The sequence below is a fragment of the Globicephala melas genome, chromosome 16 (genome assembly GCF_963455315.2).
Source record: "Globicephala melas chromosome 16, mGloMel1.2, whole genome shotgun sequence".
In the NCBI taxonomy this organism is placed as follows: domain Eukaryota; kingdom Metazoa; phylum Chordata; class Mammalia; order Artiodactyla; family Delphinidae; genus Globicephala; species Globicephala melas.
Genome location: NC_083329.1, coordinates 1,126,963 through 1,151,561, shown reverse-complemented (window position 1 = coordinate 1,151,561; position 24,599 = coordinate 1,126,963). Strand labels below are relative to the sequence as shown.

General features: G+C 56.7%; 1 protein-coding gene and 1 pseudogene across 36 annotated transcripts in view; both read left to right on the top strand.

The window, feature by feature from the left end:
• Positions 1-24,599, top strand: part of JAKMIP3 (Janus kinase and microtubule interacting protein 3) — a 104,260-nt gene that overhangs the window by 29,097 nt on the left and 50,564 nt on the right. For 34 of the 36 annotated variants that reach the window (XM_060286777.1, XM_060286806.1, XM_060286804.1 and 31 more), the window contains one exon: positions 16,953-17,180. The exons of 1 other annotated variant lie outside the window; for it this stretch is intronic. In XM_060286777.1, the coding sequence (XP_060142760.1) occupies positions 17,046-17,180 (135 nt within the window). In that variant the 5' untranslated portion in view covers positions 16,953-17,045. Of the gene's footprint in view, positions 1-16,952; positions 17,181-24,599 lie in introns of those variants that run through there. One more of the 36 variants, XM_060286812.1, reaches the window with a different exon arrangement.
• On the top strand, positions 9,241-11,902 carry LOC132593664 (nucleolar protein 56 pseudogene; annotated as a pseudogene).

Sequence of the window (24,599 nt, the reverse complement as noted above, 5' to 3'; positions counted from 1 at the left end):
TTCACTGAGTTTTTTCCTCAGTGCTGTCAATTCCACTGATGAGCCAGTCAAAGAATCTGTCACCTCCGAAAGCATGTTTATTATTACTTATGTGTCCATTTGAGCCTTTCTTATAGTTTCCATTTCTCTGCTGTAATTCTCCATCTTTTCATCCACGTTGTCCACCTTTTCCACTAGATGCTTCAACATAAGAATTGGAGTTACTTAAATTTTCTGTCTGGCAGTGGCAACAACTTAGCATCTCTGAATCTAGTTCTATTGAGTGCTTTATTTGTTGACAGTGGGTTGTTTTCCTTGCTTTTTTCTGAGTCTCATAATTTTTTATTAAATGTCAGACATTGTCTGTGGAAGAACAGTGGGGGCTGAGGGAAAAAATATCCTGCCCAGAAACGGGCGTGTCTCTTCTTGGGTTAGGGTGTGGGTTTGAGGCAACCCAGGCAGGAGCAGTGTGGGTCGGGGTGTGTTGTTTCGGTTGGTGCCCTCCAGCGGTGGTGGCCTCGTGCTGTGTGCAGTGTGGTGCCCGGGGGTTGGAGGGGTTACTCTGTGTTCCCACTCCACGCTTAGCTTTTGGCGCTCTGCACACCTACACCGTAGAAGGGTCTCTTTCTGCACCCTGGCCCCTCCCCAGCACTGGACTGCTGTTGCTTGTACCCAGTGCAAGCTTGTTTGGCGGAAGGGGGTCTTCATTCTTCTGGTCCAGCCTTAGAGGAATCAAGGCCCATGTGCCTGAACTTGAGGTGGGTCTTCTCAGCCTTCCCACCCCTTCCCCCAGCCGCCGGGCTCTGCTTTGTATCACTGCAGGATCCTGAACCCCAGGGCCTCCCTCTCCTTCCCCAGGAGCAGGTGTTTTTGGCTTCCACTCTTACCCTAGAGGCAGGGGTCTTCTCCTAGTTCCCGGGCAGAAGGGAAAGAGGGGCTTTCCTCTCCCCCTCTCCCCGTGACCCTGAGGACAAGCGGGTTTGCTGCTCTCCTCCTAATGGCTTAAGGCTTCTGCTCTGCCTGGAAGAGGGGCCTGGAATTGGGGAGTGTCTGGTTCCCTCCCAGCGGCAGCCACCTGCTCCTGCATCCTGCACCACGGGGTCAGGGTGCGGGGGGAGCGGAAGCCCTCCAGCCTCTGTCCTGCCCTCAGCCCTCCTCAGATTTGGGCTCCAGCAATTCCAGGCCCCCTGGAATGTGCCAACCCACACTCAGCCCTTGGAAACATGTTGAAATTGGAGCTCATTTCTCCTTCCCCCTGATCTCTGCCAGAGGTGAAGCGGCTCAGGTGCCTCTGTTCCCTTGGGTGGGCTGCTCACCGTCTGGTTCTCTTGGGACCTGAATTTTTCTGGGCCCAAAGAAAGATATGATTTGGTAGATTATTCTCAGGATGGGAGGAACGTTCTCTCATGATTTTCTACATCTTAAGCAGAGGAAGTTTTCTCATATGTTTTTAAAATCACTTTTCTTTCCTTTTTTGCAAATTATCTCTTTTGATAGTTACCTGTTTATCTTGTGACTTAGTGTTGCCATTGAGTTTCACAGTCTCCTAATGTAGTAAAGACACTCTTTTGTTGTGTTCGCTGCAAATATCGTTTCAGCTTGTTCTTAGCGTCTTAATTGCATCACACTGGTAATAAAGAGATGTGAAATTTTAATGCAGTGGAATCTATTGATCTTTCCTTGTGTGAATTCCTTTTATCTTCTTTAAGCCTAGAGAATCCTCTCTCCAGAGCTTTGAGAAATGCTCCTTTCTACTCTCCCCACTAGTATTAATGACTTGAGTTTTCACCCTTAATTCTCTTAATCCATTTAGAATTTTATGTTAGGAAGTCAGTATTCCGTAGATTTATTTCCTTTCAGCTAATCATCCCGGTACTTATGACTCATACTCGTCCCCTTGTCGTTGAATATAATGTATTATACTCTTGCATGTAACATAGGGCCTATTTCTGAACCACGAAATCTTTTTCAGTCACCTGGCTATTCATGAGATCGGGTTTTCTTCTTCTTAGTAAGGTTACATGTTTAGACTAAAGAAATTATTTTTCTGTTAGAAAAACATTTGCCACATTTCTCCCAGGCCCATGTCAAACTGCTCTCAGGGCAGCTCGGTCAGAAGCCTCGGAGTGTGGTGGAGAGGACTCGGTCCTCTCGCTGCTGGAACTGTGCAGCCCGCTGCCGGGCCTCCGTGGAGACTGACATGTAACATGGCCACTGAGTTGCCGTGTGGCCCGAGCTGCCCACTGTGACCTCGGTGTCGTCCAGCCCTCCAGGCCGTCAGGTTAGGTGTGCACAGTGGTGCTCAGTCCTCACGGGGACATCGGCCCGAGGGGCCGGGGATGCAGGGCAGTTGCAGGAGGACGTGGCCCGAATGCCCACAGTCTCACCCGGCCACACCGCCTGCTCCCTCCCTGCTCACATGGTGGCCTCGGGGGGGGGGGGGGACTTCCTTGTGACCAGGGGACCGAGGAAGAGAGGGCGCGGGCCTGGTGCACCGGTGGTTCTGCCGAAAGTGGACACCCTTCAGCCCCTTGGGGACTAGTGTGTGTTGATTCTCTGTTGCCCCCCAAGCAGACGCCACAGCCAGGCGCGGAAAGCAGCGTAAGTGTCATCTGGGTCAGAGGCCTTGGCGGGGGGGGGGGGTGGGGGGGGTGGGGGGGTGGGAGGGGCGGAGGGGGCGGCAGGCGTCAAGCAGAGTGCAGCTGCTGTGGCTCCCCTGCGTCCTGGGCCGCTTCCCTGCTCACTCGGTTTGTTGGTAGAATTCACTTCCTTGTTGTCCTGGGACCCACGTCCCTGTCCTCTTGTGCCGTGTGACCTGAGGCCACTCTGAGCCCCTGGAGGCCGTGTCCGCCCTGGCTGGGGTTGCCTTCTCCACCTCAGGGCCAGCAACGTGGCCTAGTCTTCCTCAGGTCGGTCTCCTGACCTCAGCTGGGAAAGGCTCTCTGCCTTTAGGACTCATGTGGTTAGCTGCGGCCGCAGGGATGGTCGGACAATCTCCTCATCTCAGAGTCCTTAACCTTCACCACGCTGGCAAAACCCCTTCTGCCGTGGAAGGTGATGTGTTCACGGGATCCGGGATTATGACGTGGACAGTGTCGGGACGTTATCTGCCTCCCACGCTGGGTGCCCACAGCTTAACCACGACCCTCTTCCCCAAGTGAATACAGTCTGTTTTGCTGGGACGAATAGTCATGGTTCTAAGAAATCTTATATTTAAGAAACAAAAATAAGCAAATAAATAGTTTTCATGGATAAAATGTCAGGGAGCTGAAACTTTCGGCTTTACAATAACAATGTCAGTTTTCTACAAAAATGTCACTAATGACTGTACTTTGTAACTGTAAGTGTATTTTTTTACTGATAAACAGTATATACTCGTTAATCAAGAGAGACAAAACCAAACCTGAATTTCTGGAGCAGATTCTAAGCAGGCGAGTTTGTGTCCGTAGCACAAGGTTCCAGGACCTTCTGGGTGTATCGCAGTTGGCTCAACAGCTGCTGGAGTGAACGAAGCAACAGCACCTCCTGAGAGCTGGGTGGGCCGTGGAACGCCCGGTCTGTGTGCAATGCTGGTTCCCAGGCAGCCTGCCCACCGCACACACCTCAGCTTCCTGTTTTCAAACTCCTGCTGTCGGAGAGAGCGCATCGTTAATTGGGTGTTTTAGATGCTATTCTGAGCAAGTTTCCTTTTTTTCCCTAAAGAGCTATTTTAGGAGTAAAACGCCTCTGGTTCGGCAGAGCTGTCCTCTGTGCCTGCACTGGCGCAGCAGGTCCCCCTGGGCTGCCGTCAGGACTGCCCTGGCCCATTGCTCAGGGTCGCGCCCACCCCCCACGCATCTGCGGACGCACGCACGTCTTCCTCACACCTCTGACAGAGAACACGCCTTACCAACCAGCATGGCATTTCCCCTAAACTATGTTGCAGAACGCTAGTTCTGAGCCGTGTTCCGTGAACAAAGGGTCTCCTGAATTCCTCTAATGGCAGCTATAGAGTAACTGGTAGGCAACTTGTTCTACTACCAGAAAATACCTCTAAACCGTACGGGAGAGTGAGCCAGGCGTTAACCTGTGGCCAGAGCAGAACTTGGGGGCCTGAAGAGGGGAAGACACGGGGTGCCCCGGGCGACGCCCCGCCCTCTGACTGGCACTTTCCCATGGAGGGAACGGGAGTCTGGGTGAGGGAGAGGACTCACCGTGTGGCCATCTCACTGTGACCACGAGGCCAAGCCCGTCGTCCTGTCCACGGCCTCTGGGCATCCGCGGTGTGAGGTGCTTGTTCACATCTCTGCCCGCTTCCCCCCGGGTGGTCCGTCTGTGTCTAGCTGGTTGTCAGAGTTCTTCCCGTGCTCTGGACAGTCCTCGGCGAGCGGGTGTTTAGACGTCTTCTCTGAGCCGGTGGTTTGCCTTGTCCCTCTTCTTTGTCCTTGATACAGTCCCCGCTACCCAGGTTTGCTTTATGGGCGGTGCTGTTCGTGTCCTGATGAGAAGTCTGTGCGTCTCCAAGGTCATGAAGCCCCACTAGGCTTCCCCTAGAGGATGACTGTTTCACCTCTCATGTTCATTTCTGCAGCCCGTGGGAAAGTGTTATTTTGTCTGCAGTGTGAGGTAGGGGCTGCGTAGACCCCCTGTGGGCGCCCAGGCAGCAGAAGGGCCATCCTCCCCCGGCCATCGTGGTGTCCCTTCATCACACGGGTGACGGTACCCGTGTTGGCCCGCCCAGCCTGCCCCTTTGACCACAGCCTGTTCTTGTCCCACTGCCACCTCCCCATCTTCTTTCAGACCCTCAGAAGGTCCAGTCCTGGTAGAGTGTGCATCCTCCAGGTCTGCCTCCATCTCCAGCTGCCTCAGTGGCCCTCGACCCTGCCGTTCCACACAGCATAGGACCAGCTGGGGCAGGGCACGTGGGTCAGCAAGGCCTTCTGTGCGACTCACAGCCCTGGGAGCTGGCCGCTAGCTTGTGAAGGCATCTCAGTGGTGATGAGACCCTTCCCTTCTGGGCAGGGGGACCACGTGTCTCTCAGGCAGATACACGGCAGGCCGTACCCCGGTCGTGCGCGAAACAGCATGCCTGATGTTGATTCGTCAGTAATGAGACATTTCTTTTAGAACAGATAGACCCTCAGCCAGACCTTGTTGAACTTCAGGAGCTGTAGGAAGAGTGTCTTCAGGAAGGAGGACAAAGGAGGCTGCTTTGGTCCATCATTCTGTCTGTCTGTCTGCTCACTCACTCACTCTATCTATCCGTCTCTCATCTATCTATCTATCCTTCCCATCTATCTATCTATCTATCTATCACTTACTTAGATTAGCTGTTTTCCATTCATCTCAGCCACGCATGTGAGCAGAAACGACCCTGTATGTCAGCAGTCCCCAGGGCTGTGTCTATGAGTGAGGCTCTGCCCTGCCTGGGTCATTCCAGTCCTGGTCTCAAGCCGGGACGCAGGCTCAGAGGCCGGGTCCCATCCTCAGCCCAGGCTTCCTGGGGGGTCCCGAGCTGAGCGGCAGCCCCAGACCCAGCCACTCCTCTCAACTGGGCCCAGGCATTAACACGCTTGCGGAAACACACCCCAGATACCACACTTTGAACCCTGCGTCTCGGTTCAGTGGCTGGCAGGTTTCAGAGCCAAAGAAGCTGTACGTGAGTACAAAGATGGAAAGAATGAAAGGGTTTCATTTAAACCCTTTCCGTATTTGAGGCAGTGAGTGCAGTGAGCCAGTGCGGTGAGAACCAGATGGCACTGTGCCAGTGGGAGGTGGTGTCCCCCGGCCCGAGTTTCCGGGTGAGCCGGACTTGGGGGGGAATGCGAGCTTCAGGCCGCGAGGTGCAGCGAGAGGCTCTGGGGCGCCTTCTATCTCGCCGGCTGCCCCCCAGGCCCACCAGGCCCTCCAGGAGTGGACATCATTCCCCAGTGTGCCCCTGCCCTCTCCAAGGCCAGTTCTCCCATCCGTCATGTGCACTCCTGGTGCCAGGAGGGATTCTGCAGAGGCTTCCCGAGAACCTCCTTTGCTTCCTTGCAGCCCTGACACCCCTTGCGGGGACCTGGCCTTCCCCTCGTGTGCAGCCCGTCCTGGGCTTTCAGAAACTCCTGGGACCTTTTCTGGGACTGTCCAGGATCAGCCCCCAGGGCGGTGTGAGAACGTGAGGCACCAGGCAGGCCCCGAGCGCCTGGATCCTGGGCCTTTTGTGCAGCACCTGGGATGCACAAAGGCCCGTTGGTTTGGTTGTGCGGTGGTGGGGACAGTGGTCTTCAAGCAGCAAGACGTGCACCCACTGTGCACACTTAGAGGGCTTTCCGAGGGGGGTGTGGGCTGCCCGCGGCTCCCTCTTCATCTCCCCCCGCCCCCCACCGGCTCTACAAAGCCAGGCAGACCCTCCCCTCCCCAGGCGGACAGCTCTTGGGCACCAAACACAGGGAGAAGGGAAAGCTTTAGCTAAAGTACTGAGACCACCAGCCCCCTCCAGCTTACTCAGAGATGTGTTTCTAATACAATTTTACTTCTTACATTTAATAATTTATCAGAATTTGTAATTGTGCTATTTGAACCAGTTATACAGCCATAATAATTGCAATGATAACTCAACCTGAAAGATAAGTTTGTATAACCTCAGTGCTGAAGGTCACAGTAAAAAATCTAAATTTCCATTTATATGCATTTTCTTGTGCTGTAAAGATGTGATAGGGTGATCAATGAAAGTCCTTCAATCAAAAAAAGGTATCCCATTGGGGGCCATATATAACCTTACTCTGTGTGGTTGGTAGAATTTCAAAAAGAAGAGGAATAATGTAAAGATTCTACTAAAGAAGAGGTTGTTGACATTTTTTACATCGATGGCAGTAGGTTTCCAATCACTGTTGTGGTTTAGACAACTTTCATTGCTCTCCGTCAAGTTCACGAGCCCTTTCCCCTGCGATGTGTAATTCTGCTGTTAACACCATCCAGCGCATTTCTCGTCTCAGACACGGTGTTTTATCTCCGTGTTATTGAGTTGGATCCTTCAGCATTTACTCCATGTGTCTTCTTCACCTGCTGCTGTTTCCTCTACCTTCTGGAGCTGTGGTTTTATCAGTACTGGCTGTTTTAACATCCTGGTCTACTAATTCTCACATCTGCCTCACATCTGCATTTCTTTCTATTAGTTGTTTTTTTTCCCCCCTCTCATTAGGTCCTATTTCCCTCCTTCTTTGCACGCCTGGTCATTTTTGATTGAATGCCGGACATTGTGATTTTATATTGTCGGGGCTGAATTCTTTGTGTTCCTTTAAATATCTGAGCATTGTTCTGGGCGCAGGTGAGCCACTTGGGAAGAGTGTGTTGCTTTTGAGGCTTTTCCTTTCAGCTTTTCTGAGTCAGAAGCGGAGCAGCCTTCAGCCTCGGCTAATGTGGCTCACTCTTGAGGTCACCCTGCTGGGCTCTGTCTCCGCTGCCTCAGGACCACAAGCCTTGAGGGGAATCCACCAGGCCACGCTGTGCCATGTGTTGTGGGGACAGCAGGCCTGGACCAGGCGCTCCTTGGGGGACGTGCTCCCTCTGAACCCCAGTTTCCTCATCTGAAGAACCAGGTTTTGGCTGGTGATCCTGAGAGTCTTTCCTGGACATCTGGTGGTTACACGTCTCCATTTTTATTTTATTTTTTTAATTTAATTTTATTTTTAAAATTTATTTTATTTATTTATTATTTTTGGCTGTGTTGGGTCCTCGTTGCTGCGCACAGGCTTTCTCTAGTTGCGGCGAGCGGGGGCTACTCTTTGTTGCGGTGCGCAGGCTTCTCATTTTGGTGGTTTCTCTTGTTGCGGAGCACGGGCTCTAGGCGCGCGGGCTCAGTAGTTGTGGCTCGCAGGCTCTAGAGCACAAGCTCAGTAGTTGCAGCACACTGGCTCAGTAGTTGTGGCTCGTGGGCTCTAGAGCGCAGGCCCAGTAGTTGTGGCGCACGGGCTTAGTTGCTCTGCAGCATGTGGGATCTTCCCGGACCAGGGCTCAAACCCGCGTCCCCTGCACTGGCCGGAGGATTCTTAACCACTGCGCCACCAGGGAAGCCCACACGCCTCCATTTTTAAACGTGATTGGGCAGGTGATGGGTAGAAGCAAAGCTGTGTATAAACCCGGTTCTGTTGTTTTCAAAACTCTTGCGCTGCCACCTGGAAGACATTTACAGCGCTCAGTGGTTCACTTTATAAAGTCATAGCTGCTGCCAGTTCTTGTGTCTCAGGAGGGACATCCAGGGGTTAATGTCAGGTAAGCCTTCCTCCCTGGACCAAATTAAAGCGCCTTATACAGCACGTGTTTTCCCCCAAGAGCCGTTCACTCAAGTGCGGGGGTGATGACCCTTTCCTCAAACAGGTGGGTGGTTTCTACAATCATTTAATATCATGTCTGTCTTCGATCCTGAGACTTGAGCTGGAAAATTTCAAATCGTGCTTGTGATTTAAATTATAACTGAAATAGTCGTAAATACAAGTCCAAGATTTCCTTCTTTGCTCACAAAGTTGTGGCAGACCTTCTGCCTCCAGGAAGACGGAGCAGACATGCTTCTCCTGTTCCTCCTGTCAAGACAAGAAAAACTCTGCACATTGGGTCTAAAGCAAACATAAGGAGACTCTGAAAGGGGGCATGAAGGAGGCATCCGGCTAGGGTCCTCGAGACCCAAGAAGATACAGCGCAGAGAGCTCCCTGGGTTTCCCTGGCCTCGTACATTCCGGCGTTGGGAGTTGAAGAAGCCAAGTCAGACACACCAACAGGCACAAACAGAAACAGCCCCAAGAAAAGCCTGCTCTCTCTGGCCAAAGGGCCAGCAGCAGAACAGCCGAGAACAGCCTAGCAACAGACGTCTTACTGAAGAGGATGTACAGATGGCAGATGAGAACATGAAAAGACGTTACCAATCGTGGTTAGGGAAATGCCAGTGAAAACCACCGTAAGACATAAATCGTACCAATGTTTTCTTAGGTCAATCTCCCAAGGCAGTAGAAATAAAAACAAAAATAAGCAAATGGGACCTGATCAAACTTACAGACTTGTGCACAGGAAGGGAAACCATAAGCAAAAGGAAAAGACAACCTATGGAATGGGAGAAAATGTTTGCAAATGACGTGAGCGACAAGGGCTTAGTTTCCAGAATATACAAACGGCACGTACAACTCAATAGCAAAAAAACAAACAACCCAATTGGAAAATGGGCAAAACGCATCTCCCGATACCTGGCAAACACGTGCAGTATTGCCTCACGGACTGATGGCTTCTCGGAGGTACCTACCAGTGTATTTGGGGAGAAGCTTCGAGAACAAGTTGCGGAGCGGCCGTCCTTCTATGAGACTGGAGAGATTCCACGAAATAATCTGGATGTCATGAAGGAGGCAATGGTTCAGGCAGAGGAAGCAGCTGCTGAGATTACTAGGAAGCTGGAGGAACAGGAGAAGAAACGCTTGAAGAAGGAAAATAAAAGGCTGGCTGCGGTGGCCCCGGCGTCTTCAGAAAACAGCAGTAGGACCCCGGAGGAATGTAAGGGGACAGTGAAAGACCCAAAAGGAAGCAAAAGCAAAAGCCCCAGGAAGCGCCTCAGGAGAATGGAATGGAAGCTTCCCAGAATGGAATGGAATGGAAGACCGTCTGTCTCCTCCAAACCCAGAAAAGAGAAATCTTTTCCCAAGGAGAAGTTGGTTAGTAGTGATCCTGAAGAGACAGCTGGAGTGGAAGTCTCACCAACAGGAAGAAATCTTTCCCCAAAGAGGAACCAGAGAGGGACCCTGAAGAGTCAGGACACCAGAGGGTCCCCGAGAAAAAGAGGGAATTCCCTTCCAAGGGGAAGCCCCGCAGCAGTGAACCCGAGGAGGCTGCTGCCAGCAAGAGCCGCAGCTCCAGGACAAAGAGAAAAGCTCCGAAGCTCCTCCAGGGAGAGGAGATGGACGCTTCCCTAGTGGGGCACAGCTGGCAGGGGCATTTCCCGACCATCCCCTGTAGCCCAATAAAAACAAAAACAACAACCACAACAAATGGGCAAAAGACCTGAATAGACATTCCTCCAAAGAAGACATACAGGTGGCCGACAGGCACATGAAAAGATGCTCAACGTCGCTAATTATTAGAGAAATGCAGATCAAAACTACAGTGAGGCATCACCTCATACGGGTCAGAATGGCCGTAATTAAAAGGTCTGCAGATGACAAATGCTGGAGAGGGTGTGGAGAGAAAAGGAACCCTCCCACACTGTTGGTGGGAATGTAAATTAGTGTAGCCACTATGGAAAACAGTACGGAGGTTCCTCAGAAAACTAAAAACAGAGCTACCATATGATCCAGCAATCCCACTCCTGGGCATATATCCGGACAAAACTATAATTCAAAAAGATACCTGCACCTCTGTGTTCATAGCAGCACTATTCACAATAGCCAAGACATGGAAACAACCTAAATGTCCATCAACAGATAACGGATAAAGAAGATGGGGTACATATAAACAGTGGAATACTACTCAGCCATAAAAAAGAATGAAATAATGCCATTTGCAGCAACATGGATGCAACTAGAGATTACCATACTAAGTGAAGTAAGTCAGAAAGAGAAAGACAAATACCATATGATATTACTTATATGTGGAATCTAAAATATGACACAAGTGAACCTATCTACAAAACAGAAACAGACTCACTGACATAGAAAACAGACTTGTGGTTGCCAAGGGGGAAGTGGGTGGGGGAGGGATGGATTGGGAGTTAGGGATTAGCAGATGCAAACTCTTATATATAGAATGGATAAACAGAAAAGTCCTACTATATAGCACAGGGAACTATATTCAATATCTTTAGATAAACCATAATGAAAAAGAATATAAAAAAAGAATGTATATATATATATATGTATAACTGAGTCACTTTGCTGTACAGCAGAAACTAACACAACATTGTAAATCAACTATACCTCATTAAAAAAATAAAACCACAATGAGATGCCACCTACCGGGATGGCTAAAATCAAAAACAGCAACCCCAAATGCTGACGAGGATGCAGACAGACCAGATCCCTCACGTGCTGGGGGCAGGGCTGTCAGGTGGTGCGGCCCCTCTGGAAAGCAGTTTGCAGTTTCTTAAGTGACTAAACATTCAACTGTGTACGATCCAGCAGTTGTACGTCTAGGCATTTGTATCAGAGAAATGAAGACTTATGTTCACACAACAGTCTGCCCATGAATGTTTATGGCATCCTTGTCCGTAATAACCTAAAACTGGAAGCAGCCCAGGTGTCCTTCAGTGGGTGAGTGGATAACGTGACCACACTACGAGTGCTACGTACACAGCAGTAAACACGAACGAACATGAACTCTACACACACAACTTGGATGGATCTCCAGAATTACGCTGAGTGAAAAAAGGTGATTCCAAAAGGTCACATACTATACGATTTCGTTTCTATAACCTTCTTGAAATGACAAAATTATAGAAATGGAGAGCAGATTTGTGGTTGCCAGGGGCTAAGGAGGGGATAAAGGTTGGGTTTAAAAGGCAGCAGGAGGGATCCTCGTGGAGAGAGGGTGTTCCGTAACCTGACATTTCCAAAATCAGTGTCCTGGTCATGATTCTTAGTTTCTCAAGATGCTTCCGTGGTGGGAACTGCACCGAGGGTACGTGGGATCTCTCTGTATTCGTTCACGTGGCTGCACCTGAATCTACAATCATCTCGAAGTTTATTTAAGAATAAGCCGTCCCCAAACTGGGATGTGTCTGAAGTCGGTGCAGGAAGGGGAGTTGTTTCTGAGCGCAGCGCTGGGCGCACGCCGTGTGGGGTGTGACACCCAGCCTTCCAGGTCAGAGAAGCACACCCGGAGCACCCCTCAGCTGCCCCCGGGCCTGCCGCCGGGCTCGGCCGTTTTTCTCCTCCTTGTACCCTCGGACGGGACGCCTCTGCCTAGGGGACCCAGTGGCCTGACTTGAAGGTTTGCCAGAAAAGTCCCTTTGATGGGGTGCTGTGCGCGGCCGCCTCTCTGGGCCTTTTGCTGAGCCGAGAAAACCCTGTGCTGGGCAGCCGTGTCCTCGGGGTCAGAGCAGGATGGCAGAGGCCTCCTTGCTGGGCGGGGGAGGAGAGGGGCTGCTGCCCCATTTGCTCAGAGCTGTTCCGACCTCAGGACGAGAGAGAGCGCGTGGGTAGGGGCTCAGGGTGCAGGAACTCGGGCGCTCGACCGAAGGCTGACGTGACTCGGCTCCCCGGGTCGTGTCCTGCAGGCACAGGCGCTATGGCTGGCGTGGCTGCACCGGGGCTGCTCCGGTCCCTGGTCCCCATGAGGCTTCACGCTGTAGTCTCGTGCGCGCCCCTCGGACTCCTGAGCTCTGCCTCTGGCCCCTAGAAAAGTCGATTCAGCCTCAGCCTCTTTGCCCCGCTAGCCCTTCGGAGGACCGTCTCCCGCCCTTCATCTGCGGGAGGCCCCAGGACGCTCAGGGGCCCGCTGTTCCCAGGGTCGGCGATGGGGGGGCCAGGGGTGGAGGCCCTCCGGGCTTCTTGTCTGGGCAGCCCTCTGCCGCCGCCTGCGCCCCTGCGCCACGCCGCAGCCCCCGGAGCCCGTGCTACTCCCCAGCCCCACCTCCTGGAGGCCGGGCCCTGCTGGGGGCTTCCCCGCCTGCCCCATGCTCTCCCTGTTCCGCCCAAGCAAAACTCCTCTTTCTGGAGGTCTCCAGGCGTGGGCCAGAGTCTTCGATCAACACTTACATCCAGCCTTGCATGACCAGTTGATTTCCCTCTCTGGGGGATGTTGATGTTTTCCAAGAAAAATGAATTTTAATGGGAAAGGGGTCTCTTCAGGGCTCCTCCGGGACCCATGGCTGGCCTGTTCCAGGGAGTAAAATGTGTCCGCTCTGAGCCACAGACCCTCGCCAGCCCCGCTGCCAGGCTCGCGGTGAGGTGAGGGTCCTGCCTGGGGAGGAAGGCGCCTGGAACCCGCACCCCAGCCCGGTCTGAGGGCCCCACAGCCTACGCCCTGTGTGTCCGCCCCGCTGCCACCGGGACCTGGACCTGTGCCCCCTCCTCCGGCCATTGGTCCCGTGGCCTGTACTTTGGAGGTCGCTGTGGGATATGACAGGTGCCTCTGACCCTCCCGCACCTTGGATTTCCATGGAATTGACAAGATCAGAAGCATCAGGTCATCCTTTCTTCTCCGTAGATAAACCGCTTAACCCAGAAAGAGTCCATGTAAATACGACCAGCTTTGCAAGGTCAAAACCCCGTTATGACCCTGGCCGCTCACCCGTCGCTGGGGCGTCACCCCGGCTGCGGTCTGCCTGTTGGCGGTTTCCTTCTTCCCGCACGTCGGGGGCGGCGCACCAGCCCGGAGTCTCCACGTGGAGAAATGCTGCATGGAGGCCGGCAGGACAGGTGGGGGCCAAGCATACGGACCGGCTTCCCGTGGCGACTGTTGCGTGGTACAGACATGCTCGTGGACCGCGAGCTTTGTCTCCTCTCTCAACCCTCCCAACACAAAATGACTTCTTCAGAGAGATCAGAACAGACCTCTTCTGCTTGTTTTATTACCTCCTTGGAGACCCCAAGACAGAGGCGGACAGACTGCGCTGTGGATCCGATAATTTAACAACTTCTGACCAAAGCGCGGCAAACGCGGTTGGTCTGGGTCTCAAGTGGGAGCTGGGTTGGTGCAGGGAGCACGAGAGGACTTGGTGAAACCCCCCACCCCCTCTCCTGCACCCCTGGGCCTCCCATGTAGGCACACGACACTCGTATTTGGGAGGGTCTGATTCAACGGCAAAGATTTAAGGCGCCCGGCACCGCGACGCAGACTCCAATTACGGGAGCAGAGTGACTTGAGGGTGCTTAAGTGAGTATCAGGCGGGCTGCAGCCTGGTCACCGCCCCACGCATGGCCGGTCGGACATCGCCCCTCCCCTTCCCACCAGCACCGCAGCTCCCAACCATGAACTGAGCGGGCGGGAGGCCCAAGGCCTGACCCTGAGTCTGGGGGCGGTTCCACATCTGAGGTTCAGACAGCGTGGTCTGTGGCTCCACGTGGAGGGGCGGCTCCGGCCCACCCGAGACCTGGTGGTAGGGCTGGCACAGCACTGCTCCGACCCCTCCAGAGGGCAGTGACGCTTCCTGGCAGGAGTGCCCACCCGGCGGCCAGAGCATACAGGAGAGCCCGAGGCCTTCCATGCGCTGGGCCCCGAGGCCACAGAGGGCTCCGTGGACGTTCGTGAGTGGCCATGCGGAGCTGTCAGAGCTGGGGCGGCGTGTGCAGGGCTGCCTGCGGCTCAGGGGTGGGGCTGCCTGGCGGGAAAGGAGAGCAGGTGCTGGGAGGGTGGATCCTAGCGTGGGCGCCCCATCATGGGAGGTGGCCGAGAGAAAGGGGGGGGCAGGCAGTGGAGCCCCCGCGGATGTATCTGCGTTTAGCGAGCTGCTCCAGTTTCCCCGAGGGAGGGACAGGCACGCCCCCCCATCCCCACCCTGACCACCCAGCATCCAGTCTCCGTGCAGGCGGCCCCGCCTGCTGCGACCTGTGACCGCCATCCCTGCAGGATCCGTGCTCGGCCCTTGGCCCGTCAGCTGCCGTGAGGGCCCCACCCTGGGTGGGCAGCTTGGGCTTCACGGGCCCGAGGGTCTCAGCCAGGGAGGGAGAGCCCTTGACGGAGAGCGGTGGGGCTGAGCCCTGGTGAATGCAGCCCCCGTGCGGATCCAGGCCCACGCTGGGCAGACAGGGTGGCCACAAGGGCCCTGTCCAGTGGGTGCCCGTGGTGTCCTTCTCAGACGGCCCCACCGCAGCCCCTCAGGCCTGTGCTCCCACTGGCTAATCACGGGCCTCCTCGGACGAGAGCACAGCCCTGGCACGAGCCAGCTGAAGCCCCCGGCATCCCCGAGGTGGAGGGCTTCGCAGCGCTGGCCGAGACCTCACCACTCCCAAAGCCTCTGTCTCCCCTCCGTCCGCCCTTTCTTTCTCCCGGGGTGGCAGGAAGGACATGGAAGTATGTGTTACGTACGTAGCATCCGTGAGACTATGTGCTTTGTGGGTGTGGGTGTGTGTGCGGTGAAGCCACAGGGTGCAGAGAAGCACGTAACAGGGACCAGGGGACCCTGAAGCTGCCCGGGCACACGTGGCCTCCATGTCACGGGAGCCCCGTTTCCCTCTGACGTGGGCAGCGGTGCCCGTGGGGAAGTGTGGTGACCCCGTCTACCGAAGCGCCGACTCCCCAAAGGCCCAAAGCGGATGCGCTCAGTACAGATAGGATGCGGGGCAGAGGGGGCGACCCCCGTGCTGCTCCCCGGGAGTCGCCCTGAAGAGTGCCCCCGGAGGACGAGCGTGGCCCGGGCAGAAGGAGAGGCCCTGGACGCCCTGCCTCGGGTGTGGGCGAGTGGGACCCCCACGTGCTCCCAGCGGGCTCTGGGGAGATTTACTTTGTCCACACTCATTTCCATAAATAACGAGGTCAAGACACTTACCGTATTTGTGCCTAAATGGATGTTGGAGAAAACTGTGAACTTGCCTTTAGGGAGACGCCAGGCTGGGGCTGAAGATCCGTTACTGCGTCGAAAGCTCTCGGTGCTGGGAGGCCGGGGCCAGGGTGGAGGCCGCTCAGCCCCTGGGGGTCTGAGCCAGCCAGAGCTGACGCCCGTCTGCATCGAGCCCTCCGGAGGAAATAAAGGTGGACTGTGTTCTGGACCAGCCCGAGGCCGGGTGGGCGGGGCCTGGCTGGGGGCGGGGCGCGGAGGGCCCCTCTGCTGCTGTCCAGTGGGGCGCCCCACCTCCGGCGTCTCCTTCAATATTACCCTGCCTTTGGTTACCTGTTAGACGGCTGGTGATGCTGCTCTCTATCCAGGAACGGCCTGCAGAGTTTCATTTAAAAATAAGTAAAGAATAACAAGACCATTTTCAGAAAACTAGCAGTTGGGGAGGAGCTCAGCCAGTGAATTGCACAGGCGCTGGGAATTCACTGCGATGGCAGGACACGGGGAGGCGGGAGGGTAGGGCCGGGGGGCTGGGTCCTGGCACAGTTGCTCGTGAGACGGCGTGGAGAACAGGCTGGAGAGGGTGACGGGGGCGGGGGGGGGGGGAAGTAGGGAGGGTGGGGCTTGGTCCAGGGGAGTCGCTGTGAGACCGGGCCTGGGGACACTGCAGGGCAGCCATGGGGCCAGGTCCCTACTCACAGAAGGCTGAGTGCTGGCTGACGGCACGACCCCCCACCCAGAACTCCTGGCCAGTGGGTCCCAGTGGTCCCCCAGGACCTCCCAGACCAGGCCTTGAAGAGCCTCACCAGGTGGACGGGACCCGCTGTGCACCTCAGCACGGGTGTCCAAAGCACAGGATGGAGGCCTTGGGGGACACTGGGGGCACTCTCGTGTCTCTCTGTGCGGGTGAGGAAACTGAGGCACGGGGTGTCGCGGGGAATGAGTGCAGAGCAGGGCTCAGCCTGCCTCTGCTTTCTCATCCAGGCGAGGTTGGTGGATGCACCCAGTTCCCACACTTGCGCCGGCGCGAGGACACAGGAGGGGGGAGGGGCAGCCCCAGGCCTGGGGGCAGCAGGCTCGGGCACGGGGCTGGGTGCTGGCACCCAGGGGGGCCCAGGGCACGTGCTCACCCGCTGAGCTGGCTGGGCACCTGGGCTGAGGGTGTGACCCCTTCCGAGGTGAAGTTTGTAGGCCCCGTGGAGGGGCCCAGGGGTCCCAGCCGCCACTCCCTTTGGTGTTTCTAACCCACTGTTCCCATCAGGCTGCCACACACAGCCTTATGAAAGGCGGGCCTTAACTTTGGGTCCCCCGGTGTCTTATTCCAAAGGGGCAAAGAGCAAACATTCATTAAGCGCTGGTCACATGTGCGGCAGGGGACTTGCTCTAGCTTTGGGGGGGGTCCCCGTCAGGGGTGCTGTGCAGAGCGCAGAAGGCCCCTGCGGGCCCGGGGCTGTGACCTGGCGGGCAGTCAGGAGCCAGCGGGGCCCCGCCCACCCTGCGGCGCCGAGCTCAGGCCTGCTCACCAGGTGTGCTTCCCCTCCAGGTGACTGAGAAAATGTAGCGGAGCCCAGCTCGGCGCGCACAGCCCAGCCCGGACGAGCGGCCCGCCCCGAGCGCCCCTCGGGCCACCCTCACCATGTCCAAGAAGGGCGCGGGCGGCCGAAGCAAGGGGGACAAGGCAGAGGTCCTCGCGGCGCTGCAGGCCGCCAACGAGGAGCTGCGGGCCAAGCTCACCGAGATCCAGATCGAGCTGCAGCAGGAGAAGAGCAAGGTGGGCCCCGCGCCCCTCCGCGCCCCCACCACCTCACCACGCCTTCCTGGGCCCCCCTGCCTCGCCACGCCTTCCTGGGCCCCCCGCGCCCCCCCACCTCGCCACGCCTTCCTTGGCCCCCCGCGCCCCCCCACCTCACCACGCCTTCCTGGGCCCACCGCGCCGCCCCCCGCGCCCCCCCCCCGCCTCGCCACGCCTTCCTGGGCCCACCGCGCCGCCCCCCGCGCCCCCCCCGCCTCGCCACGCATTCCTGGGCCCCCCGCGACCCCCACTGCCTCGCCACGCCTTTCTGAGCCCCCCGCGCCCCCCTACCTCGCCACGCCTTCCTGGGCCCCCCGCGCCCCCCCACCTCGCCACGCCTTCCTGGGCCCCCCGCACCCCCCCCCCGCCTCGCCACGCATTCCTGGGCCCCCCGCGCCCCCCACTGCCTCGCCACGCCTTCCTGGGCCCCCCGCGCCCCCCACTGCCTCGCCACGCCTTCCTGGGCCCCCCGCGCCCCCCACTGCCTCGCCACGCCTTCCTGGGCCCGCAGGGTCTGCCCGGAGCGGGGTGGAGCCAGGTCTCTGCAGATGTGCCAGCCCAGGTGGTCCCCGGGTCCCAGCGGCTCTCAAGGCAGCTCGGGAGCATAGACAGCGCCAGGGAGGGGGCTCCAGACCCACAGGGGGGTGTGCGGACACGGGCCTGACCCGCGGGAGCAGCCCTGGTCCTCAGCGTGTGGGCCGAGGGGCCTTGTCCAACCACACCGTCCCTGGAACGGTGCGGCTTCCCCCTGAACTGTTCACAGTGGAATTTCACCCAAATATAACAGCCCCAAAGCAAACAGCCAGGCCCTGGGCTCAAGGCCTCCAGGTGTTGGGAGGCAGCTCTCCTAACCGACCCACTTGGAAGCGTCGGTCCCAGACCCCAGTGGGCAGCCCTGTGATGACCCCCTGCCCCGACACCCAGCCCTCGGGGGTCCTTGCAGCCTGCAGAGAAGGCTGGGCTTGTGCTGCGGCTGAGGGGGTCCTGGTCAGAGGATGCCCTCCCCTCTCAGTGCCAGGCCAGGCCCGGGGGGCCGTCTCCCCCTCCCACGCTTCCCTGCCTCTCTGTCACCTCCATCCTCTCCTCGCTTCCCACCCAGGAGCCACTAGGAAGTACATGAGCTCTTGGGAAGGAGATGCAAAGAAGAGAAAATCTGGGGAGAGGGAGGCGTGGGGAGGGGAGAACACCAGGGCGGGCTTCTCTCCCGGAGAGTTTGAAAGGTCCCTGGCTGTGGTCTGGCCGGCATAACGGCCCCGCAGCCTTGCCCTCCCGGGAGGCCCGGTCAGGGAGGGAGTCACAGGAGGCGGGGGCCAGCTGCTTCGCAACCTCCTGGTTAAATCACAAGAGGGATGGTATTTTGTGACGTGTGATGACTATATGGAATTCAGAGTTCATTGTTAGTAGATAAGTCGTTAGGACCCAGCCCCGCCCGTTCGTTTACACATCGTCTGCAGCTTAGTAACAGCAGCGCCATCTGAGCCATAGGCCTGAAATACTGCGTGCATGGCCCGTTACAGAAAAAGCGTGCGGGCCGGTCCTGGTCACCTCCCTCCCTCCTAGGTCCCTTGCTCTGTGAAAGGGGACAGACAGCTCCGGGCGCAGGGCCTCCAGCATGGACACTAGAAGGCGGCTGTCACAGTGACCACGTGGCCGTTCCCGTGGCCAGGCCACCTCGCTGGGCCTGCAGGACAGTCAGAGCCTGCTGAGTGCCCGTGGTGAGGACCCAGGGAGTTGGAGAGCATCGGTGTCAGCACCTGCTCTGGGCCAGGTGGTCGCAGAGCCAGCAAGGACAGCCCAGGGGGCCCCGACACGCTGCCTGGCTGGAGCACGGGGCAAAGGCACCGACATGAGTGGCCTGGGATGGAGAGTTGTCGAGTTGTCGCCGGACGCAGAGAGCATCTGTTCTGCGCCCTAGAGGCACGTGGGCGCTCCGAGTATCTTGTCCTGACCAGACTGTAGGGGCTGCGAGGCCAAGCCTCGGACATCACTCTGGCCCTCCCCCTCCCCTGTTTGCAGATGAAAGAGAAGAGGGGCTGACTTGTTAGGAACCTAATGTAATGAAACTCTGTTTTATTGGGTAAAAATATAATAGCAATTGTCTTTTCAACGCAAAGAAACGCCGCGTGGTAGAAATCACTAAGTAATAGTACCTTTGCCCGAATCTCCAGATTCTGTCCACCATTTACAGCAGCATCGTGCGCGTCCCACGTGCAGCTTTATCAAAACCCATCCGTCCTGCGGCAGCCCAAGGGGCGTGTGCCGGCCCCTGGCTGGCCAACAGGCCGAGTCTGTCCGGGTCGGAGCTCGCAGCTCTCCCTGGTGGCAGACAAGAGTCCTGGGCCTGGCGTCAGAGGCCCTGTTATTTATAGAAGCTGTACTTACTGTCTTTTGAGAAGATGATACAACCTCTTGGTTCAAAACTCCAAAGGAAGAGAAGAAAAGGCCCAGCATCAGGGAGCCTCTGTTCTTCGGGTCCATACCCCAGGTCACCTCCCAGAGGGGTTCAAGTTACAGTTTCTTGAACGCACCTGTGTGTCTCTTTTTAAAGCATAAATGACACATGGTTCTGAGTCCCTTTTTCTTCTTCCCTTCACCGTGTGTCTGGGAGGCTGGAGCTCCCGAGGGTTCCTTCATCCCACTCACATGGTCCAGCACATGCAGCAGCCCTGCGGAGAACACCCCTGTCTGCATGTCCTGGACCACACGTGCAAGAGCGTGTGTGGCTGCAGTGTGACAGTGACCACAGCAGGGCCCATGAGAGTGCAGAGGGCCCTTCAGGGAGGTGGACGCAGTCGGAAGCTCCAGGACTCAGATCCACGTCGAATCCACGCTGGGCTGGGTTTGCTGCCCGAGCGCGGGCTGCTCTGGCCGCACCAGCCTGTCAGCGTTCCTTCGTACAGGCACCCTCGTTTCCCCGGCTAGAAAAGGACTCTGGTATCTTTTTTACCTCTGCCTGTGGTTCTTTCTAGTTAAGGCCCCTTAGGCTGTGGTTTCCAGACCTCACTGTGCATCACAGTTTCCTGTGACTCTTGTTGAAAACACAAGACCCTAAAAGACAACCTCCTAAACGGGAGAAAATATTTGCAAATGTTATGAGCAATAAGGGGTTAATACCCAAAATATATAAACAGCTCGTACAACTCAACATCAAAAACCGCACAACCTGATTTTAAAATGTGCAGAAGAACGGAACAGATGCTTTTCTAAAGAGGAAGTGCAGGTGGCCAACAAGCACATGAAGAGATGCTCAACATCACTAATCCTAAGGGAAATCAAATCGAAGCCACGGTGAGACGTCGCCTCACGCCTGTCAGAAAGGCCATCGTCAAAAAGGACACAAATGGCAAGTGTTGGTGAGGGTGTGGAGGAAAGGGAGCCCTCGCGCACTGTTGAGGGTGTGGAGGAAAGGGAGCCCTCGCGCACTGTTGAGGGTGTGGAGGAAAGGGAGCCCTCGCGCACTGTTGGCACGAGAGCAAATTGCTGCAGCCACTGCGGAGAACAGTACTGATGTTTCTCAAAAAACTAGAAATAGAGCTACGATATGACCCAGCAATTCCACTCCGGGGTATATAGCTGAAAAAAAAAAACCAACCAAAAACACTAATTTGAAAAGACACATGCACCCCAATGTTCACAGCAGCATTATTTACAATTGCCAAGATATGGAGGAAACCTAAGTGTCCGTCAACAGACGAATGAATAAAGAAGATGTGGTACATATATGCACAATGGAATATTACTCAGCCATAAAAAAGAATGAAATTTTTCCATTTGCAGCAACATGGATAGACTTGGAAGGCATTATGCTAAGCGAAATAAGCCAGACAGAGAAAGACAAATACCATTTGACATCACTTATATGTGAAGTCTAAAAAATACAACAAACTAGTGAATATAACGAAAAAGAAGCAGACTTGCAGATGTAGAGAACCAACTAGTGGTTACCAGTAGGGAGAGGGCAAAGGGGAGGGTCAGGATAGGGGTAGGAGATTAAGAAGTACAAACTAGGGCTTCCCTGGTGGCGCAGTGGTTGAGAGTCCGCCTGCCGATGCAGGGGACACGGGTTCCTGCCCCGGTCCGGGAAGATCCCACGTGCCGCGGAGCGGCTGGGCCCGTGAGCCATGGCCGCTGAGCCTGCGCGTCCAGAGCCTGTGCTCCGCGACGGGAGAGGCCCCAGCAGTGAGAGGCCCGCGTACCGCAAAAAAAAAAAAAAAAAAAAAGAGAGGGAAAACCCCACAGGCCCATGGCCTCACCTTCTGCAGAACTGAGCTCTCCGAGCCCTGGCTGCTCTGAAGCCTCCACTTTGGGCTTCGCTGCCGAGAGCTACCTCCCCACAGGGTAGCCGCCAGTCCCCCTGGTCCTGCTGCCACCCCTGTCTTCTCCCCCGCCTCCTGGCTGAGCTGGAGCTGGGCTGGAGGGAACAGTGCCCCGGGGCCGAGGCGGGACGTGCCATCCCAGGGAGCGCTGCCTTCCTGCAGAAAGACACACCCAGGTGGTGTAGTAGGTAACGACCCCTCATTTCTTTGCTCAGCCTCTGGGCCTGTGGCTGGCCCAGAGCAGGTGCGTGGGGCAGTGGAAAGGAGCAGCAGGGGTACAGGCAGACCAGGAATGCAGGCCCGGCCGCGAGACCTGAGGACGTTCTCTGAGCCCCCGCGTCATTACCTGCCCCCGCCTGGCCTCCCGGCTCCCACTGGTGCGTCCCAGCCAGACCTGCATGGTCCCAGCCAAACATCATCTAAAACATTCTAGATTGTTTTTTAATTGTATTTATTTTTGGCCGTGTTGGCTCTTTGCTGCTGCACGCGGGCTTCTCACTGCAGTGGCTTCTCTTATTGCGGAGCACAGGCTCTAGGCGCGCGGGCTTCAGTAGTTGTGACTCACAGGCTTCAGTAGTTGTGGCACGTGGGCTCAGTAGTTGTGGCACACGGCTTAGTTGTTGCACAGCATGTGGGATCTTCCTGGACCAGGGGTCGAACCCATGTGTCCCCTGCATTGGCAGGCGTATTCTTAACCACCGCGCCACCAGGGGAGTCCCAACATTCTAGATTTTAAGAAGTGTGTGTGTGTGTGTGCGCGCGTGTGTGCGTGTGCGCACACGTGTGTACAGGTCCCTGCCACCCGGCATTAGCACGTGCTGTCATTTTGGATGTGAAGGTGGATGAGCCAGAAGCTGGCAGACCTGCTGCACGCCCTTATTTCCCCCGCACGGTCCTGGGTCCGAGCCTGGCCTCGCCCCACACCCACCAGGAGGCCTGGGCCTCCCTGAGACCGAGAGCCATGGCGCTGGTCCCACAGGGTCGCTGTCATGGGGATATGGGCTCAGACGGGGCTCAGCTCACGGGAGGTGGTCTGTGGCCCTGACGCGGCACCCAGGGTGGGGGTCCTGGGTCTCCATCACTCCATCCCCGGTGGGCGGCGAGCTGGGAGCAGCGCCTGGTTTCCTTCCCAGCGCAGGGCGCACACGGCGTGGGAACTGCCTGCCGTGTTTCCTCTTCGGTTCTTGCCTGCGTTTCCCTCCTCTCCCTACCATCAGTCCAGTGAATAGAAGATGCGTCTGTGTTACCCTTGGAGTCTCTCCCGGGAGGGCGTCTCCTCCTGTAGCCGAGAGCAGGGCTGCAACAGGACCACAGGCAGCTCCCGGGGAATCTCCTCGGTTCTGTCTGCGCAGCCTAGAGACGGACGCTTTACCCCAAGCACGCGGTGGGTTGGTGGTGCCTACGCCCTGGCCAAGTGGGGAATAAGATGCGAATTCGATCTTCACGGCAAATGCTAACAACGTCCACCCTCGCCACCCTTCTGAAGTCTTCGCATGTGTTAACGTCATTGTTACAACCTCAGGACAAATTTGTGCGGCCAGCTCCGTGGACTTGGAGCCTTCCGTCCAGTTTCTAGCACATTCCAGATGCTCCTGCAGCACCCAAGGAGGAGGGCCTGGTTCTGGACCTCATGATGGAAGTGGGTGGACGGCCGGAGGGACCCTTCCCCGGCCCCCAAGGGGCTGGACAGAACAGGGGTGGAGGCTCTCATGCCCCAGGGGTGGGGAAGGCGGCCTCAGGACCAGGCGCTAGCTGCCTCCTCTTCCTTATTAGGGACTCAACACCTCGTCTTGCAGGTTGCGGTTTCCAGGGTCAAGAAGGTCCCTGTGGAGCACAGAGAGACGCCAGTGTACGCGGCAGCCGCGGGCTAAGCGTTGCGGATTTCAGGCCCACGGTTAGTTCATCACCGAGGGGGACATGCAGGAATGGAGACTCGACAGCAAAGAATGAAATCATTTAAATGAAAACAGGCCTCTCCTGCTGCCAGGGCGCTGGAGATAAGTGGGACCACCTCGGATGGAGACCCTTCTGAACAGAGGGAGGAGCTTAGCAGGGAGAGGCTGCAAGGGAGAGGCCTCTCGGAAGCTCTGTCCAAGTTAACTCCACGTTGTACTAAAGGGGGGGAAGTACTGGGATCCTTGAAGTGGAAAGAAGAAAGAATCATAGCGACATGACGCCCCTGTGTCTCCGTCACAGGCTCAAGGAAGCTCCGGCTCTAGGCTGGGCACAGAGCAGCCCCTGCTGCCTGCACCCCGCGGTCCCTCCTACAAGCCGTGCCCCCAGCTTGGCCTGGAACCGTGTGTGAGGAACAGAGCAGACACACCCAAGCGTTACACCTGCTGTTACGAAACACACTAGTCCTAACTGGGAGGAGGGGACCCCGTGGGGGGAACCCTGTGCTGAAGTCCAGCCACCCCCCAGCTCCAGGCCATGGACGGCCACTCAGGAAGGACGTACTGAGCACCCTGCCCCCAGGACCACGTCCAGGTGGAGGGAGACATGCAAGAAACAGGAACTGGGCAGCCGGGCGGGGTTACAGCCTCCAAGCCGACACGCTGGGCGGTGGTGTGGTCGCTCTGTTCAGCAATCAGGGAGGGCCTCCCAGGAGAGGTGGCCTTAAGCCAGCCGGGACAGGGAAAACGAGGAAGTGAAGGTGGGAACTAGGGGGGCTCCCGTAATGCAACCGGCGGCCAGGAAGGGCGTCAGGAGAGGTGGCCTAGGGGTCAGGCCACGGAGGGCCATGCAGGTGGGAAGGGCCTAAAAATGTACCGTCTGGACCAGGACATTGGAGAGAGACTGAGACCCACAGGGGACCATGAACTTGGTTGACAGCTGCCTTCAGACTAGGTGTGTCCTGGTCACCAGGTCAGCGTATTTGTTACCATAAGTCATGCGAAAAAAGCGTGAAGGTCATTGTCTTTCCAAAGCTAGTGAGGTGGGTGGTGTAGATGCCAGCGTGTTGCCTGTTTCACAAAGAGGAGGGGGTACGGCGGGGAAGCCGAGGGGGAGACAGAGAGCAGCGGGAGGATTCCGCGCCAGCAGCAGGAGGCCATGTGCACGCGGGGCTGGGGCCGCCCTGGCC